This window comes from Clupea harengus, unplaced genomic scaffold, assembly GCF_900700415.2.
Source record: "Clupea harengus unplaced genomic scaffold, Ch_v2.0.2, whole genome shotgun sequence".
Taxonomy (NCBI): domain Eukaryota; kingdom Metazoa; phylum Chordata; class Actinopteri; order Clupeiformes; family Clupeidae; genus Clupea; species Clupea harengus.
Window position 1 is genome coordinate 6007 of NW_024879593.1, and position 19000 is coordinate 25006.

General features: G+C 41.9%; 1 protein-coding gene across 1 annotated transcript; it reads left to right on the forward strand.

The window, feature by feature from the left end:
- Positions 1-1267: 1267 nt before the first annotated feature.
- LOC122129129 (syntaxin-6-like) lies at positions 1268-18080 on the forward strand (the record flags this gene model as incomplete). The annotated part of the gene is made up of 8 exons (XM_042704172.1): positions 1268-1289; positions 5920-6089; positions 6215-6309; positions 7515-7574; positions 8995-9123; positions 10111-10217; positions 12404-12498; positions 17716-18080. Coding segments are annotated over 8 exons (755 nt in total), but the record flags the coding sequence as incomplete, so codon positions are not given.
- Between the last annotated feature and the right edge of the window lie 920 nt (positions 18081-19000).

The following is a 19000-nucleotide window of genomic DNA, read 5'->3' on the forward strand; positions in this document are numbered from 1 at the left end:
AAAGGTGATTGGCTTGACATGATTTATGGTTCTGACACCTCAGAAACTCTTTTCAGTAATCAGGTGTGGATTTGTCAATAACCACTATCCACAGAACACATGAACAGAAATACAGTGGCTAAATTGTATAATGTATACCACTGGTCAGCCACAAAACAGGATGGCAAGTGTGCAGTTTGCCAAGATGTACTTAAACAAGCTATTCTGGAAAAAGGTCCTGAGGACAAATTTAACAAAGATTAACTTATAGCAAAGTGTAGACGAGAGAAGGTAGCCTACTGTCCTGGATCCACAGTATTCCACCTCACTGTGAAACACAGTGACACACTGTGGGTGGTATCATGGGTTGTAAATACATAACTGTTCAAGAGCGTGGCTCAGTTATTCATTGATGATATGGCTGGTGATGGTATAGACACATCCTGAGTTGGGGGATAAGAGTGAGATGGAGATTTTCGAAGCTAAAAGATGGTCAATTCTTGAGTGGCCTGGTGTTAGCCCATATCAAAGCATGCCTTTCATGGCTGTCAATGGTCGTACTTCCTGGGCTAAAGTATAGCATAGCATTGGGCATTTTGATGAATGCGACTGGTAATCTGTCACTCTCTCCAGGTCTATAGGTCTAACACCTCCATGGTAAAAACGCTGTAATTTCTACAGCAGTGACTGGTGAAACCAAAATATCTAAAAATGTCCTGTTAAAACATGACATTGTGTGCTCTAATTATTTATCTGCCGAATACAGAAGCGAGTCCCATTTTTTTCCCCAAATGTTAGGAGGGCACAGTGTGTGAATATGGACTGGACCTTAGGGTTAGGGTTAACTGATTAGCGAATTTTGCTTCGTGACTTTTATTCTGACTAGCTTCTTCTGAGGAACCGGAAACTGGACAGGTTTTTTTGTCTCCACAACACTGATACGCTACATTTTAAACGCTACTATGTGCTAAAGTTATGAAACAATATGTTTTTTTTTTTATTTAACAGGTAGAAGTGTATCTTTTGACGTACATTAAACATAATCAAACAATATTGCTCTTACATTATAACAAGTCTTTATAGCATCTCTGATTATAACAACTCATGAACGGATGCAATTCCGGTGGGCCATGGTGTTAAAAAAAAGAGTATACCATTTATCACATGTAAACATCAGATGGTTGTGTTTTCTTTCTTTTTCTTACGGTGAAGATTGGCAATTGGGCCGGTGTGCCCATTTAACATCTCAAAAGGGTCTATCACTAAATTCTAAAATGTCTATGGGAAGATCCATTTTTCGTCGTGAAAGGGTAGGCAATGTTTTCTGTTTAGCTGATAACTCAACGTAGAACTTAGCTATAAATAAATGTTTGAGCTTGAGATAGCACGTCCGCCGTCTAGCTGTTCTTACAAAACAGTTAGCGAGTTAGCCATCTGGGCCAGTGTAGATGCTAAGCAATGGATCATAGAATCTTCTCATTATTACTGTTTGCTTTAGTTACGTGGGTTTGTTGACTGTTAACTGTTAGCTAAGTTATAAGTCAGTGTAAGTCAGCTAACACTGTGTGACGTTATCTGTTAAAAAGCGCCTCCTGCTAGAGTTTTTTTAAGTGACATACATTTTTATGAGTGAGCTGTGAAATGAAAAAAATATCGGTATGACGAATTTAATGATGGATGGCGCAGATAAAGGTGACTTGGAAGATGTATGTGTAAGTGCATTTTCTTTGCACGAGGGACACCAAAACAATATCGGTGCTATCCTTAGTTGGACAGGATGTTGATCTCCTACTGAATCATTATAAACAATACTGCTCTCCTTGGCACCAAAATAAATGTAGGAAGTGCTATCATTTCAGGATGTTGGAAGAAGCAGGAGATTGAGATGTGGGGGCGCCACACAAAGTAATGTGTGGCCAAAAGGTTCATAAATGTAATTTCTCCAGTCTAATAAAATATAAATGAATAATTTGAAACTTGATTACTTTTAATACCTAAATTGATAACTGTAAACAAGTACCACCAATAGCAAGTAAAGATGGAAGGTCTTTGGTGTTCTGAAAAGTAGAGGTTGACAGCTTTTGGTTGTGCAGATTAGCATATTACAATAAAAAGCATTTATTTAGGCCTAAAAGCTCATCAATTGCAAAACATAACTAACTATAGGTCGAATTAATGTTTGTGTGAGGGCGTGTGAGTAAAAGCATTCAAGCAGGTGTGAAGGAATGTGCGTATGTTTCTTGGTTCTCGGTGTGTGACGTGCACAGATGTGTCTGGCCATGAGTTCAGTCAGAGACAAAGAGATGATGGAAGTAGGAGGTTTAAGAACGCCATTCTCCCATGAGCAGGATTGTAAACATGTAATTCTCCCCTTGTCTTAAGTCTATGATTTGAGTGCCATGAAGGCAGTTACGCGCTTCGGGACGGGGCAACCCCAAATTCAGGGTGTTTCTTATGGAAACACCATTCTGCCCTTGAACTTGTGCACTTCTCAGCTATGCTCTTCTGAGGGCTGCAGTACGTCAAACACCAATACACACTGAAACACCCTATTGTGTTGGAATCGGTAATAGGCCTATTTACAACAGTGTTATACATGTACTAACAATGTTACAAAATGATAATATTTTTGGTGGTTAATGGTTTTAAACTACTTATTAGGCTATTAGGTTACATTGTTAAACAGAAAACAAGTTTCAATGACATGTTCACATGTCCCAGCAAATAATGAAATAAACAAATAATCCATTTGAGCTGGAGAAGAGCTCGCCGAGTGCAAAGAAGATGACTGCGAGTATTTTGACCTCGTTTGGATATACTGGAGCTTACGACGCACCGAGTATCCACCTATTTCAAGTTTATCATGAACCCATCAGACTGCAGAGTGTAGACACATCGAATAACATTCAAGCCACAGAAATGATCCACACTGTTTGCCGCTCCTCATCCAAATCATTATCGGTCTGTCCTTGCATCTGGGTCGTCTCAGAGGGTGGCTGGTGTGATGCACATATCTCAGTCATCGGTGGTGAGGTGTTTTGGAACTTGTTTACTATTGAGTAATAATAGGCAACAATAGGCAACATGAGCTTAAGATGGGTGTTAATATGCATGTTGATGTACCTTTACCTCAACAGTCCTTTTAAAATAATGAATCCACAATTGTCTTTATGAATAGGCCTAGCATAGGTGGTGTTTGGTTAATTTTCTTGATTTCTGGGTTCTGATATCTGCAACAACTGGAAAAGACTAGATGTTTGTGTGGTTTACTAACATAAAGACTAGATGTTTGTGTGGTTTACTAACGTAAAGACTAGATGTTTGTGTGGTTTACTAACGTAAAGACTAGATGTTTGTGTGGTTTACTAACGTAAAGACTAGATGTTTGTGTGGTTTACGAACGTAAAGACTAGATCAGGGGTTTTCAACTGGTTTTGTCCCAGGGACCACCATTCTGACTAGAAAGTAATTTGCGGCCCACTGATGTGCCTGCACGCGCGTGCGTGTTTGTAACCACCGCTGCCACGCCTCCTCCCCCTGCACAGATATTCTGCCTATAAGACGATATTTTCACAATATTCAAGAGTAATCTGGAAATGTGTTGAAATATCAAAGCGAATTTATAAAAATAAAAAATTCAATGGTGAACTGATCAACATAGGCTCATGTCGCGGACCCCCTGCAATGTCGTCGCGGACCACCAGGGGGCCATGGACCCCCTGTTGAAAACCCCTGGACTAGATGTTTGTGTGGTTTACTAACGTAAAGACTAGATGTTTGTGTGCTTTACTAACGTTACCCTCTTGCCTGAGGGTCAAACGTTTGCATGTAGGCTGTGCGTCACAAGTAACGACTTTTCCTGATGGAAATTGTGGGACTGTGAACTAGCAATAAACAGATTGGTCTGGCAGTTTGACTGCCTATAAACATTTGGCAGTATCTATGGTATCTTAGGCCTATGGTGATGTCTGCTAACATCAGCGAGCTAACTAGCTAGCAGCTATGGACTGTTTAATTAGTTTGACTGCTGTTGTTGCAAGTAAACTTGATGAATTTCAGTTTAAACTATCACCAGTTATGTTAGCTAGCTAGATCTTATTTACTGCGCAGCTGTTTGGATTCAGTGTTCAATATCATACCATTGCCTTAGCTGGAGGCGTGCAAAAAAGCACTTGTGCGCGAACTGGAGAAGTGGCGTGCTGTGGCAGTGGCACAGACGCCATTCTCCGTATTACAAGACAGTATACCTCCAGAATGATTTTGAAGCTGTTATTTTAACGTAAAATTGTTATATAATGTTGTTTTAAAGAGCATTACCCCAATCTTACTAAGACCCACCTTCAGAAGGCACATAATCTTTACACAAAAGGTGAGTCCTACAGTGATTACTATGACCAAACTACCATCAAGGATCCGATAGCCATTTCCCCCTGCTGGAAAATGATGTTCATTTTACCAGCGTCTGGAGGCAGATGCAATGATACATTCAATACAGCAAACCTACGTCCAGCGATGAAACCATGCTAACTAGAGGGTTTGGTCATTCAAGATATCCTCTATGAGAGGAAGTGAAGCTCATCTGCCACGTTTTACCAAGGGTCATGCAACCTTTCCAAAAGAAAGACACCACCAACACTAGATATACACACTAGATATACATGTACGTGTCCACGTTGAACGGAGCATGTCAACAGTACCAATGAACCTTTCCCCTAAGTTTGACAAGATTTTGAACATTTGTGCTTCCCTGTCTGACCTTCGTGGTGACACAATTCTTGACTCTCTTGAATCCTCTACTGCATATTCCAGTGTGTGTAGTTTAAGAAAAAGTTAAAAGGTAGAGTAGGCGATGTTGGAGAAACCATCAAGAGTAAGACAACCGAAACAATCCCCGCCCCTTCCTTCAGACCCCTCCAAAGCCACTCCTCCAAACACACACAAACGTGCGCTGCCTGACCCCTGCTGGAGGATGAACCCACGAGAGCGGGGGGGAGAGGAGTGCAGCAAATCGTGGCCATTGCTAACCGTATGTGTCCTTCTCACAACTACAAAAACACACAAATAACTAAGCCACACCATCACATTTGTGAAACATCCCGTTCAAAGACAATGTAGACTAACATAAGATAAAACCCTCAAGCGACACATACAAGGTACGTGTAAACATAGCTACATAGTATACTAGAATAAGCGCTGGGATAATACTACATATCACTACATAAGTAGAATGCTACGTTGGGTAAGCAAAAGTTCAGGAAAAGAACAAATTCCCCCTTAAAACAAACCAGATTACCCTCTCTAACACAGCAACTACATCCCTTTTCCCACAGGGTTCAAGCGCACACAAAATGGTGCTTCTGTGGATGACCGTACCCACAGCCTATAGCCACTGCAAAGCTAATGTAATGCCTCACCCTCTACTACAAGCCATGCAGAGTTGCTGTAGTCCCATGGGACCTAGAGTACAGGTGCCCTTACAGGACATTATGTGGGTTGCCTCTGATGGGGACCTACTTGCACGCTAGTAGTAGTAATTGTTACTATGCAAGAGCATGCCACAGGTGAGAGGCATTAAGCTCATCCTCGACACGGTAACAGATCATCAGGTTTTCTAAATGACTAAAAACACCAAACGGGTTGACCCGCAAACTGAAGTATATTCAGAACTCTCCTGATTCGTCTAAAAATAAAAATAAATTTGCCCAGGGCATCCTTGCAATTTTTTCCAGATAGTATACGGATTTAGTGGCTCTTGGCCTTAACTATTACACTTGACACTGTGTCAAGTCTCACTGTGCAAATACTAAGTGGGGCTTACTGGTTTGTAATATCCATGTGTGTTCTACAGGCTGTGAACACTGGTTTGTAATATGATCCCATGTGTGTTCTACAGAAGGCTGTGAACACTGGTTTGTAATATCCCATGTGTGTGTTCTGCAGGGAGGTACAGAAGGCTGTGAACACCGCCGCCAGTCTGCACCAGAGATGGAACGAGCTGCTCCAGAACCCCGGCAGCTCCACCACAGAGGAGGTGGACTGGACCACCAACGAGTTGAGGAACAGCCTGAGATCCATTGAGTGGGACCTAGAGGATCTGGATGAGACTATCAATATCCTTTAATGCAAATCATAACTTTTTTAATTATCCATAAACTCTTCATTTATACCATTCCAGTGGGTGAAATATGTTGTTTTCATATGGGTGATGTTGTTTTGGCCTTAACATTACATGCAAGTATCGTTGAGTCCAACCCGAGGAAGTTTAACTTGGATGCAGTAGAACTTGGTAAACGTAAAGCATTTATCACAAGCACCAGGCAGACGGTCAAGGTGAGTGTTATGTAATCTTCGAAGGTGTACAGTTGGTTTGCTGATGAACTGTCAGCTACAACTAATTCAATTCAATTTAATTTATATAGCGCCATAACAGTACAATTGTCTCTAGGCGCTTATACTAATAACTAATAATGTGGCTGCACAAAGAGAAGAAATCTCTTGTTCTTCTGTTTAACCAGTCTAAAATAAAAGGAGAGCAAAGAGCATCATTAAATGACATATTAGGATACATGTTTCAGCACTGTAGACATGCTGCAATCAAACATTATGACATAAAGAGTTAATCGTGACTTGAGTTCTTGTGAAATCTTTTCTATTTTGACTTGATCATTTTGTTCATGCATACAGTAATTGAGGCCCTCACACAACGGCCAGATCTCTCCATGTCACATGCGCTCGTACACCTGACCCTCACCCACCACAGTGTGCTCCGATCTCTCCATGTCACATTCACTACACCTTCACCTCACCCACCACAGTGTGATCCGATCTCTCCATGTCATATTCACTACACCTCACACACCTCAATCACCCACCCACCACAACGGCCAGATCTCTCCATGTCACATTCACTACACCTCACCCACCACAGTGTGATCAGATCTCTCACCCCCACACCCCACCCACCCACCACAGTGTGCTCTCATTGGACACTTCACACAAGCCCTAGGAAAGGCTATTCACTATATACAGCTGAATTCATTCTTGAAGTTCCTAAACTGATTCAGCTCCCTTAACTCTCAAGACATTATTGTGATTTGCATACAATTTAAAGAAAATATATTAACTAAGGGCCTAGTAATCCCTCGTGGGGAAATATGAAGCACATATTTGAGCGTTGTTGAGAACATAAAGTTGAGTTTACATGAACACCAAGTTGTCTGCACATGTTCAAGCTCTGCATGAGTTCTGTGTTGACATCAGAGACTGGTAGGTTTATATAAACAGGCGTGAGCTCACCACAAATAATTCGCCTGAATGGAGGTGTCTTCAGCGAGACACAGTAAATAGCCACACCCTAGTTGTTTACCCTCCTCCTTTAATGTGCTGTACACACACACTAAATAATTGGCAGGCTCAATCATACTAGCCATGAGTGTTAACCGAAAACATTTCTGTCAAAGAATATGAAGACCAGTTTGCTTAAAAACTATGTCTACTGCAGCTGTGGTTTTATTCAATTGATCTGTTTGTTTCAGGACATGAAAGATCACATGGTCAGTCCAATGGCTCAAGTGACTGAAAAGAAAAATCGTCAGGTAAGTAAAAAAACTTTTAAATTTAAGTATTAAGGGGTGTATTCCCCTCTGAACTGGTCACTAAGTTTGATGATTTTGCATTTGATTCCCATCTTATTCAGACATGTTTGATCTCATTCAGTGTACCTTGTGGTGAAATGGAAAACCTATTAACTATGGTGACTTATAGATGATCTGACTGAGAGTCACTGGCACTGTCTAAGAACAGTGAGTACAATTGTACTTTCACCTTAGAAACTTATTTTCACCACAGATACTGTTTGGCCAAATCCTTGAATAACATTTGCAGTCTCTTGCCCCTTTGTGGTACAGCTTTGACACTAGTATTTGAATCTATGCATGGCTGTAGCCTGCTATGTTTCCATCCAAGGGTGAATGCCATTTCTATACATATTATCACGCAGTATTGTCATTGCTAAAAGAATTGTGTCTCGGCATGATTTGACTGATAGTATGTCCAATGGGACCTCATGATATTTGAAAGATGTGGGCATTTCTTCATGTTTCAGTAGATGTCTCTTATCACCAAGAATAGCATAACCTCCATGAACTGCTGTGTGTGTTGTGTCTCTAATACAGTTCATACCTGCCACTGAAAGGGCATGTCATACTTCATGATGTTGGAGTTATGATAGAAACCTGGACATATACAGTAGCTCAATGTCAATCCTCAGGTAGTGCATTTGTTCCAGGAAATACATAAACAAGATCTTGGTCAGCAGTTTGCAAAATTTGGCCTAAGAATGTGGTGTGCCTGAGTTTTTTTTAGTTTTTACAAGTTGGCTTTTAAGTTAAGTTTTAAAAACTAGCCAGCAAACATAATCACATGCACATGCACAAAGCAAGGTCATCTCAGCAGAATGACTATGAAAAGCCATAATATGAATACACGTGTCATTTTAGTTATACACTGATGGGGACTTTCCACAGCAGCCAATCCTCTCACTGTCACATGCAACCCAATCTAACCCAAACTGCCCAACCATAGCCCCTGAGCAACAGGATACAACCACAACAACATCAACAACAACATCAACAACAACAAAGCTGCCTTTGTGCCTTTGGGTTTTTAAGCAGGCATCTTTCTTCATCTGTGTGAAGGCTCAGCGGTGGTGTCTGGCATCCTAGACCCACCCCCCTCCATGAATATTGCCCCCTCTACAATCACATGTTTACACTAGCTGCTGTTGGGTTCATAAACCAAGCATAGTGTCATAGGCTACATAGGCTATACCTACAATGGAATCATGAAGGGAATCTGTGAATAGAGTGGATTGAAGATTGCTGCATGTATATGGCAAATCTCAAGGTTGACATTTGGGTAGTTGTCACAGTGCATGAATTATTTGACATGTGTATATTTGTAGCACAAATAGACCTGATTTGAAAATCTCCCAAACATGTTTTGTCTTGTGCAAAGACTCTGCTCGGTGGCAGTGGGTCCCAGGGCCCGATCTGGCAGCCTGGAGGAGACAAGTACACCCCTCTGGACCAGGAGCTGCAGTCGGCCAACTCTCACTTCATGGAGGAGCAGCAGGTCCAGCAGCAGGTGGGTCCAGTCGACACAGACACAGACACAGGCACAGACACACACACGCACACACACACCACACACACACACACACACACACACACACACACACACACAGAGACACACAGACACAGACACAGACACACAGACACAGACACACACACACACAGGCACAGACACACACACACACACACACACAGACACAGACACAGACACAGACACACAGACACACAGACACAGGCACAGGCACAGACACACAGGCACAGGCACAGACACACAGGCACAGACACACAGACACACAGACACACAGACACACAGGCACAGGCACAGACACAGACACAGGCACAGACACACAGGCACAGATACACAGGCACAGACACACAGACACACAGGCACAGACACACAGACACACAGACACAGACACAGACACAGGCACAGACACACAGGCACAGATACACAGACACGCACACACACACAGGCACAGACACACACACACACACACACACAGACACACAGGCACAGGCACAGACACAGACACAGGCACAGACACACAGGCACAGACACACAGGCACAGATACACAGGCACAGACACACAGACACACAGACACACAGACACACAGACACACAGACACACAGACACACAGACACACAGACACAGACACAGACACCTCTGAGCAGCAGGTGGGTCCAGTCAACTGCATTCCTACAAGATAGTGGGTTGGGAACAGGGCACTGAGGTGACATATTACACTCAACACGGAAAGGACAAGGACCTGGACCCTCCTTTTGAACTTGAATAGATCAGTTAAGATCTCCAAAACAGTTTAGATCTCCAAACTCGTGTGTTTATGTTTGTGTTTGCATGTTTGCCTCAAATCACCATGCTATAGAAATATGGAAGTAAAGTAGAAATGTGAACAGTCTATAATATTCACATAAATATTTTAAAATGTTGTTGTTTTGTTTGTTTGTTGGCTTGATGGTCACCTGTGTGGTGTTTATCAGTTCATATCCGAGAAGCAGGATGAGCAACTAGAGCTTGTGTCTGGGACCATCGGTGTCCTGAAGAACATGTCTGAGAGGATTGGCTTGGAGCTGGACGAACAGGCAGTGTGAGTCACCGTCTCTTCCTCACACACACCTCTTCCTCACACACCTGCACTATATTCAGATGTTACTACACGTTTACTGTCAGTAGTAGGATTGGGTACCGAACTCCTGGTATCCACACCAGTACCAGTATTGGTTCACATGTGAACGGTACCCAACCCTAGTTAGTAGGATTCAATATGGTCTGGTGATACATACACTACTCATATACTTTTTGTCTTGTTTTTGAACTGTTTTGAGATATAACAGATTCCTGAAGTCTCAGTATAAAAGTAAGAAAGCAGTCAAAAGATAAAGATAAAACAATCCACTTCTCCATGTTCTGCCCTGTTTTTCACACCCATCTGCTGTCCCGCTGTGGGTGATGTTGTGGATCAAAAGCAGAGATTCTAGAGCGCAGCGCTATTTGCAAATCTAATAGTAGATTTCCATTCAAGCGAATCTTGCTCCACTCCCATTCAAGTTGGTGAATTCTAAATGATACGCAAATTACTTGCCTTTGAGAACCAATGAGTTTGGTCTGTGAAGTGTGAATATGTGACATTCTCTAGACGGGCGGGAGTAACAAAAATGTCTGGCCAAGATGGCCGAGCCTAAAGGCTACATGTAGCGTGAGACCATTTATATGCTTAAAAAGATTGGTCTACATGGCTTGATGTTTATATATCCCTGTAGGCCTTCGTTGACACACTAAAGCTTTTGGGCTAACTGACCGGGCCTGTGTGTTTCTTGAAGAATCTTTGGTAACACACATTCACTGAAGTTTGAATGCTACGTGCAGTGTAGTGAGGTTTTTTATAGATTTATTTTGGGGCTTTTAGCCTTTAATCAGATAGGACAGTGAAGGTTTGGACAGGAAATGAGCTGGAGAGAAGAGGTGGGGAGTGGGATCGGGAAATGACCGCGGGTCGGATCCGAAGCACATCCAAAGGGCGTATATGGTCGTAGCTGCTGCTTGTGCCACAGCTCCCACGTGCGGTGTAGTGTTCAGTACAACATCATTCGTTTGTGTGTGCAGTGTAGTGTTAAGTACAACATCATTAGTTTGATGTGTGCAGTGTAGTGTTAAGTACAACAACATTAGTTTGTGTGTGCTGGTGTGTAGTGTTAAGTACAACATCATTAGTTTGTGTGTGCTGGTGTGTAGTGTTAAGTACAACATCATTAGTTTGATGTGTGTAGTGTTAAGTACAACATCATTAGTTTGATATGTGCAGTGTAGTGTTCAGTACAACATCATTAGTTTGATGTGTGTAGTGTTAAGTACAACATTAGTTTGATGTGTTCTGGTGTGTAGTGTTAAGTACAACATCATTAGTTTGATGTGTGCTGGTGTGTAGTGTTAAGTACAACATTAGTTTGATGTGTTCTGGTGTGTAGTGTTAAGTACAACATCATTAGTTTGATGTGTGCTGGTGTGAGCTGTTAGTTATTGTACTTCAATTTCAATATACATGTAAATGCCTATGTATAGTGCTTCTGATAAGGATTTCAATAACTCTTACAAAATGTTCCATCTGTATTCTTCACCTGCATTCATGTGAAAAGGTTGGAGAGGGGAACTATTGACTTGTGCAAAAGAGTGAGCACCCTCCTCGGCATAGTCAGTGTAGAAATGCTATCCGCAGCCATAGGGACATGAATAACACATAGGATACATTGTGCTAACAGTATTCTCAAGGCCTTAGAGTATCAGTTCAAGCAACCGAAACAGTCCATCGCCATGGCTCTGGTTACAGTATACACCATAAATGAGTACACTCCCTCTGAAACAGTCCATCGCTATGGGTCTGGTTACAGTATACACCATAAATGAGTACACTCCCTCCGAAACAGTCCATCGCCATGGTTCTGGTTACAGTATACACCATAAATGAGTACACTCCCTCTGCAATCTGACAAATGAAGCAATCTCTCTTTAGAAATGTGACACATTTGGGGATGTAAGAGCATATCCGAATCAACAAACTAAAACATGCTTAGCTTTCCTCTGGGATCAAACAATGGTTTCATAGTTTCCTTTGAAAGAAAATGTAAATGCCATTGTCTGGTGAAAAGCAAACTTTAGGTTTGTGTCTAGCTTGAAAGCAACTTTCGCTATCAAGTAACTAGCAAGTTTGCTGAACAAGTTATCATTGTTCTGGTTCAATGTGTTGCTTCATCTCTGAATGGCCGATCTGTTTTACAGCATGTTGGATGACTTCTCCCATGAAATGGACAGCACCCACTCCAGACTGGACAATGTTATGAAGAAGTTGGCAAAGGTCTCCCACATGTCTAGTGGTAGGTAACACTGCACATACATGTGGGTGTCCAAGATGGCTGTTATGCTGACTGCTAAACACTGATAATTTCTATCATATTTCAAAAACATGCACAACTTTTGTGTGAGCGTGCAAATATATCTGCACTGCTTTGCTACACTCTTCATGAAACACAGAGAGAGCAGCCATGTCCTTTAGTATGGTGAGGAAGAGACCCATGGGCATCTAAGGACGTTGGGCTAGAACCCAGGCACACAACAGTGGAGGTATACTCTGGTTGATGTGGACCTAGGCACACAAGAGTGGAGGTATACTCTGGTTGATGTGAACCCAGGCACACAACAGTGGAGGTATACTCTGGTTGATGTGAACCCAGGCACACAACAGTGAAGGTATACTCTGGTTGATGTGAACCTAGGCACACAACAGTGGAGGTATACTCTGGTTGATGTGAACCCAGGCACACAACAGTGGAGGTATACTCTGGTTGATGTGAACCAAGGTTATTATAGTTTTGCATTTTTCACTAGTTTTTATTTTTATTTCGTTTTGACTTTTTGTTTTTAATTTCAGTTTAGTTTTAATTAGTTTTTAAAGCGGGTTTGCTAGTTTAGTTTAGTTTCTATTTTTTGAAAATGCTTAGTTTGAGTTTAGTTTTTATTAGTTTCAGTATTAGTTTTAGTCTTTACCGCGGAATGCAACAGACCAAGGGGGGGCCAGTCGGGGAAGCTTATTTTTTTTGCTTGCAAAACAAAATGCTCAAAATGAATAGAAGATACAAGCTATAATAAATAATATGTAATAAAAACTCACCAAACATACCATTTAAAAAAAGTATTCTCTTAGGACAGATGAACAGCCATCAACAAAAGACAACTATGAAAGATCTGTGTCAGACATGTGTCAGTCAGAATTTGCGCATGTCCTGTTCAAACAGACAGGAGACAGCGATGTTGTATGTGAAAACACTACACGAAACAGGAGAGCCGCATCAATTCAGCCATTTACTGAAACTCATTCCAACTGACACACCGACCGGAAACACATCATCGGTTACATCAAAATACAGGCATGTTATCAAAATACGAGCATGCCGTGAAACCCTGTCATGGAGACATAACAAGCGAGACGGTGAGGCAGCGACGAGCTGTGCCTCATCTCAGATTGCGCAATCCCTCACAAACTGGGTTGAGCGCATGCGTAGAACCTATTTAGTTTTGCTAATCTGACGTAAAACCGCAGTGAAAAAGCACAGAGAGGAGGCAAACAGTACCCAAGGCATACGCTGTACCTCTGCTTCAATGAAGGGAGCATGCGAGAGCCCACCGGTCGGGTTTATGCTTGTTCTGCGTATATTTGACCTTGACTACGAAAATGGAAGATTCTATAGCTAAGCTAAAGCATTTCTCATAACTGGACTTTCAATCAAAACGTGAATTGATCAATAATGGGAGACCAATGCCGTAGCTAAAAGATATGCTTCAAACGACGGGACAGAAGATAACTCGGTCGACTTCTCACACCCAAAGCCAAATTGCTTTGAAAATATTTTTAACCTCAAGAATAGATTTTGGTTTTGGACGTACAGCGGAGACCCTCAGGGGGCCTGTGCAACTTCGAGTGCATAATCACACATAGTTCATCACAAGCTAGCAGCTGCCAACTACTGTATGTAGCTACCTTACCTATGTGTGTGTAAAGAATGCTGATATGAAAAACAACCAGTAGTCGATGTGCAAGCTGCCAATTGAATGGTGATTTAAGCTACTGTATTGTGTTTATATATTTGTAAATCTGACTCTGAAGTGCCTCACCAGCCACGAACCTCACCGCACGTTACTTATCCAAGTAGCCTAATCCCAAATAGGACTGTCGCTTTCTCCCGACTTTTGCCGCCATGAAACCAGGTGAGGGGCGTGTACTAAAAGTGGTACGGCGGAAGATAGGCTAAATTGTATTAAATACATTGACAAAGACGAAAACTAAGGACATTTTCTCTATAATTCTATTTTATTTTAGTTAGTTTTGTAAAGACACAATACAGTTTCAGTTAGTTATCGTTTTTTTTATAAAGCCTCGTTTTTATTTTTATTTCAGTTAACGACAAAAAAAATCACACCTCGTTTTCGTTTTTTCGTTAGTTTTCGTTAACTATAATAACCTTGATGTGAACCCAGGCACACAACAGTGAAGGTATACTCTGGTTGATGTGAACCCAGGCACACAACAGTGGAGGTATACTCTGGTTCAGTGGTTCTCAAAGTGGGGGGCGCGCCCCCCTGGGGGGGCGCGAACACTCTCCAGGGGGGGCGCGATGTCACAGACGGAGAAAAAAAAAAAAACTACCGCCGACCTGTCACTGGTTAGTGAAAGCTCCCTCAGTGGCGAAATGCAAGGGGCTGGACTGACCCAAACAAATCAAATATGCTCCTGATCCACCAATCAAAACGGAGTTTTTTCATTTGAACGCGAGTTGCACCTAAGTTTCCGAGTATAAAAAAAAAAAACGCAGGCATTGGTAAGCTCTCACCCTGAGATGACTCTGCAGAGTTTGTTCAATTTCTCTTGTTTCCTGTATCATTCAGATATTCATTGCTTTATAAACAGTCTTTTTAAAGACTCACTCCTTCCTTAGTAATACCTTACTGCGCTTGCAGTAGGTCTATTCGTAGCCTATTCTAAGGAGTAATTTGCCCCAGTCTTTTGAAAAAGCTCGTAGCCCCGAGAGCTAGCCTAGCTAGCTACCTTTTCCCAACTGCAGCTAGCCCTTTTCTCCTTAACACCTACCTTTATATTTTTGTATCATCCACCGTGTTGCAACAAATAAAACACCAGCACTTGAATACTATTTTGTGCTGTCCCTGTCTACATTGTGTACAGTTAGTTTTGTTAGGAATCATTGCCTAGCACAGCCTTATCCTTATCCATGTCGTTCACTACCACACATACAAGAACACGACGTTGAAATTAGAACCTTATTAACTTCACACACACTGTATCAGCAAACAAACACAACTATGGACACGTTTCTGATTCGTAAAAGTCAGAAAGAGAAGCCTGTGGACTTCTTTAAACATGAACGTGTTCGTCCAGCAACAACGAACCACCATCTCCAAGCAGTGTCTGGAGGCATCTTATGTAGTTGCTCATAGAATTGCTAAGCTTGGCCAACTCCATACAATTGCCGAAACACTGATTTTGCCGGCCGCGCAAGACGTGTAGAATAGAAGCTAAACTCAGCGCAATACTTATGTCAAATGACATTGTATCACGCCGAATATCAGAAATCAGTTTGGGTCCTATTTCAAAGAGGACTACCGTTCATTCACCTAAGTTCGGGATCCATTTCTCTGCTCAGCAGACGAGCTGTCAATAGACATGAAAGAGCAATTGAAGAGTGACAGTAGACTTAAGCATCTCCCCTATTTCGTCATTCTGGATAGCAATGATCACCTTTGCGACATAGCCTTAAAAATGCTCATCCTTTTCGCGTCGACATATTTGTGCCAGGCAGGCTTTTCAAGACTGACTGCGCTCAAAACTAAATACCGCAACCGCGCACAGATCGAGGATGACCTGAGGATATGTTTTCAAACATTGCCCCAAGATTTGAGAACCTTTGCAGTGCAAAGCAGGCTCATGTCTCACATTGACAGACCTGTAGGATTTTTTTTGTAAAGATCACAAGAGGCCCATAATAATAACAGTATCCAAATTATAGCAATAATAACACTAATTATTATTATGATAATAATACAATAATAATAATTGGTCGATAGTCATTAATTATAATAATAATAACATAATGATGGTGATAATAATGAATAGCCTACTAATAGGCCTACTATTACTGATAATAATAATAACAATAGTAATAATAATAATAAATAGTTATAATAATTGTCTGTATGAGCCTAACAATAGCCTAACCTTGACATGTCAGGCCTATCAATAACAATATGCTATCTATCTATCTATCTATCTATCTATATATGGTGGTGTAGTTGAGGGTGGTGGCGGCGGGCCGCGCGCTGGGGGGGCCCCAACTACCCCTAACCAGCTTTGGGGGGGCCCAGCTTGCAAAAGTTTGAGAACCCCTGCTCTGGTTGATGTGAACCTAGGCACACAACAGTGGAGGTATACTCTGGTTGATGTGAACCCAGGCACACAAGAGTGGAGGTATACTCTGGTTGATGTGGACCTAGGCACACAAGAGTGGAGGTATACTCTGGTTGATGTGGACCTAGGCACACAAGAGTGGAGGTATACTCTGGTTGATGTGAACCCAGGCACACAACAGTGGAGGTATACTCTGGTTGATGTGAACCCAGGCACACAACAGTGAAGGTATACTCTGGTTGATGTGGACCTAGGCACACAAGAGTGGAGGTATACTCTGGTTGATGTGAACCTAGGCACACAAGAGTGGAGGTATACTCTGGTTGATGTGGACCTAGGCACACAACAGTGGAGGTATACTCTGGTTGAGACTCCGCAGGTCTGCAAGTGGCCAGGCTAAAGTTATCCCAAACAACCACAAAGAGACTGTCATAGAAATTTTTATTTAATAAAACACTTTTTCTACATTAACATTTACACCTGGTGTCCATGTTACTACTTTCGAGCCCATAAAACCGAGACTTCTGGAAATGCTGCTGGGTCCATTTTAGTTTGAAAATTCCGGGGTTTGCTTTTTAGTGTGGCTGGCCAGAAACGGAGACTTTTGTAAATGCTGATGCAGACCCCCACTGACTGGGTATTATCAGTCACAGAGGATCCTTCCCTGGTTTGTCACACTCAGGGCTTTTTCCATTTTCAGGAGTGTTAGTATGGACGCAGATTATCTCTGATAAGGAGTAAAAACGCTCGCATGGATGGAGATCGTTTTCGTCTTGAAAGACCATTTAAAAATGAAAACATAGTAGTCTGGACAGAGCCTCAGTCAGCATAATGTGAAACGTCAAGGTGTGTGTGTGTGTGTGTGTGTGTGTGTGTGTGTGTGTGTGTGTGTGTGTGTGTCTGTGTGTGTGTGTGTGTGTCTGTGTGTCTGTGTGTGTCTGTGTGTGTGTGTGTGTGTGTGTGTGTGTGTCTGTGTGTGTGTGTGTGTGTGTCTGTGTGTGTGTCTGTGTGTGTGATATGTTACTTGTCTCTCTATAAAAGCTCACAAGATGCTGAACTAATTTGATTGATAATCATCTCTGCTCTTCTTTTTTTCCTGTCCTCACTTCTTTCCCAGATCGACGTCAGTGGTGTGCCATCGGTGTGCTGTTGGGGATTATCTTCGTTGTCATCATCCTCATCATCGTTCTGTGATCTTGACCAACTGCACTGCCACCACTCCCGGTCCTTGCCCCTTCCTCTGCATAGCTGTAACGGGAGTTACTGATCTATGGTGCTGTGGAAAACTCTTTTTCAAATGGACACAGCTCTCTCTCCACCCTTATGCTGTTGCCTTGAAGTTGCACCTTGTCATAGAGCCATCACTACATCCCTGTCCATGAATTAGACTCTTAATGGCTCTGTCAAAATGAACTGCTTTAAGCTGGTTTGAGGTAATTCCATGGACTTGCCTCGACAATGGTATTGGGAGCACACTCATCAGCAGAGGAATACAGGAAGTATTTAAAGAGGCTTGTGGTTGATATGAGGAACGTCACTTTATTTCTGTATTCTTTTAGTACTTTAAGTAATCAACACTACATCTATAACTACTATTCCTTTGTTACTGACCCGTCTAGGGCTTCATAAACCATTGACTTCTCTGTATCCTTTTGCTATATTGCTATTTGCATATAACTACTTAAAGTAACAAGCCAGCACACTGGATTTATGATGACCAGGGAATAATATTCTTAGTGGGTATTTTACAGACCTCACTTGCATTTTAACACTTAAGTTGTTATTGTTTTTGTTTTTTTCTACTTTCTGTTTGTTTGCTAACTATGAGAAACTAATGCAGTACAGATTTAAGATAACGGCAGACTTGGGGAACACTGATGCAATGATGCTAAGAATTCAATTCTGGACACCTAAGGCAGGCCGCTTGATATGCAGTTGTCCTGCTGCCATCAATAGCTAAAGGTTGAATTATTGATTATTCTTGAATGAAAGGTACAGAGACTATCGATTATGTAGCCTGTAATGAACACTAGCCGTCTCGGTGTAAGTCATTAAGTCATTCATACAAATCTCTTTATGGTTGTGCTTTAACCTGCACATACACACTCTGTTTGGAGACTCAATCAGAATCATGCTTTAGCAGATAGGATGGATAAAGGCTTTCTGCTGCAAGGTCCCAGACTAACATCAGCAAGTGTCTTAGACTGCCATTGGAAAGGGCGTGACTAGTAGCATTTATTTGGATGATCAGATTGAACCACTGTGAGGGATTTATTCCAAAAGCCCCTCTCCCATCCCTTCCACTTGAATCCTTATGGTTGGTCCTAGAGGTGTCATTTGACAACACACTAGTGCAAGGGATGTATGTTTACATTTGGATTATCAGTACTGCGTAAAGCCTG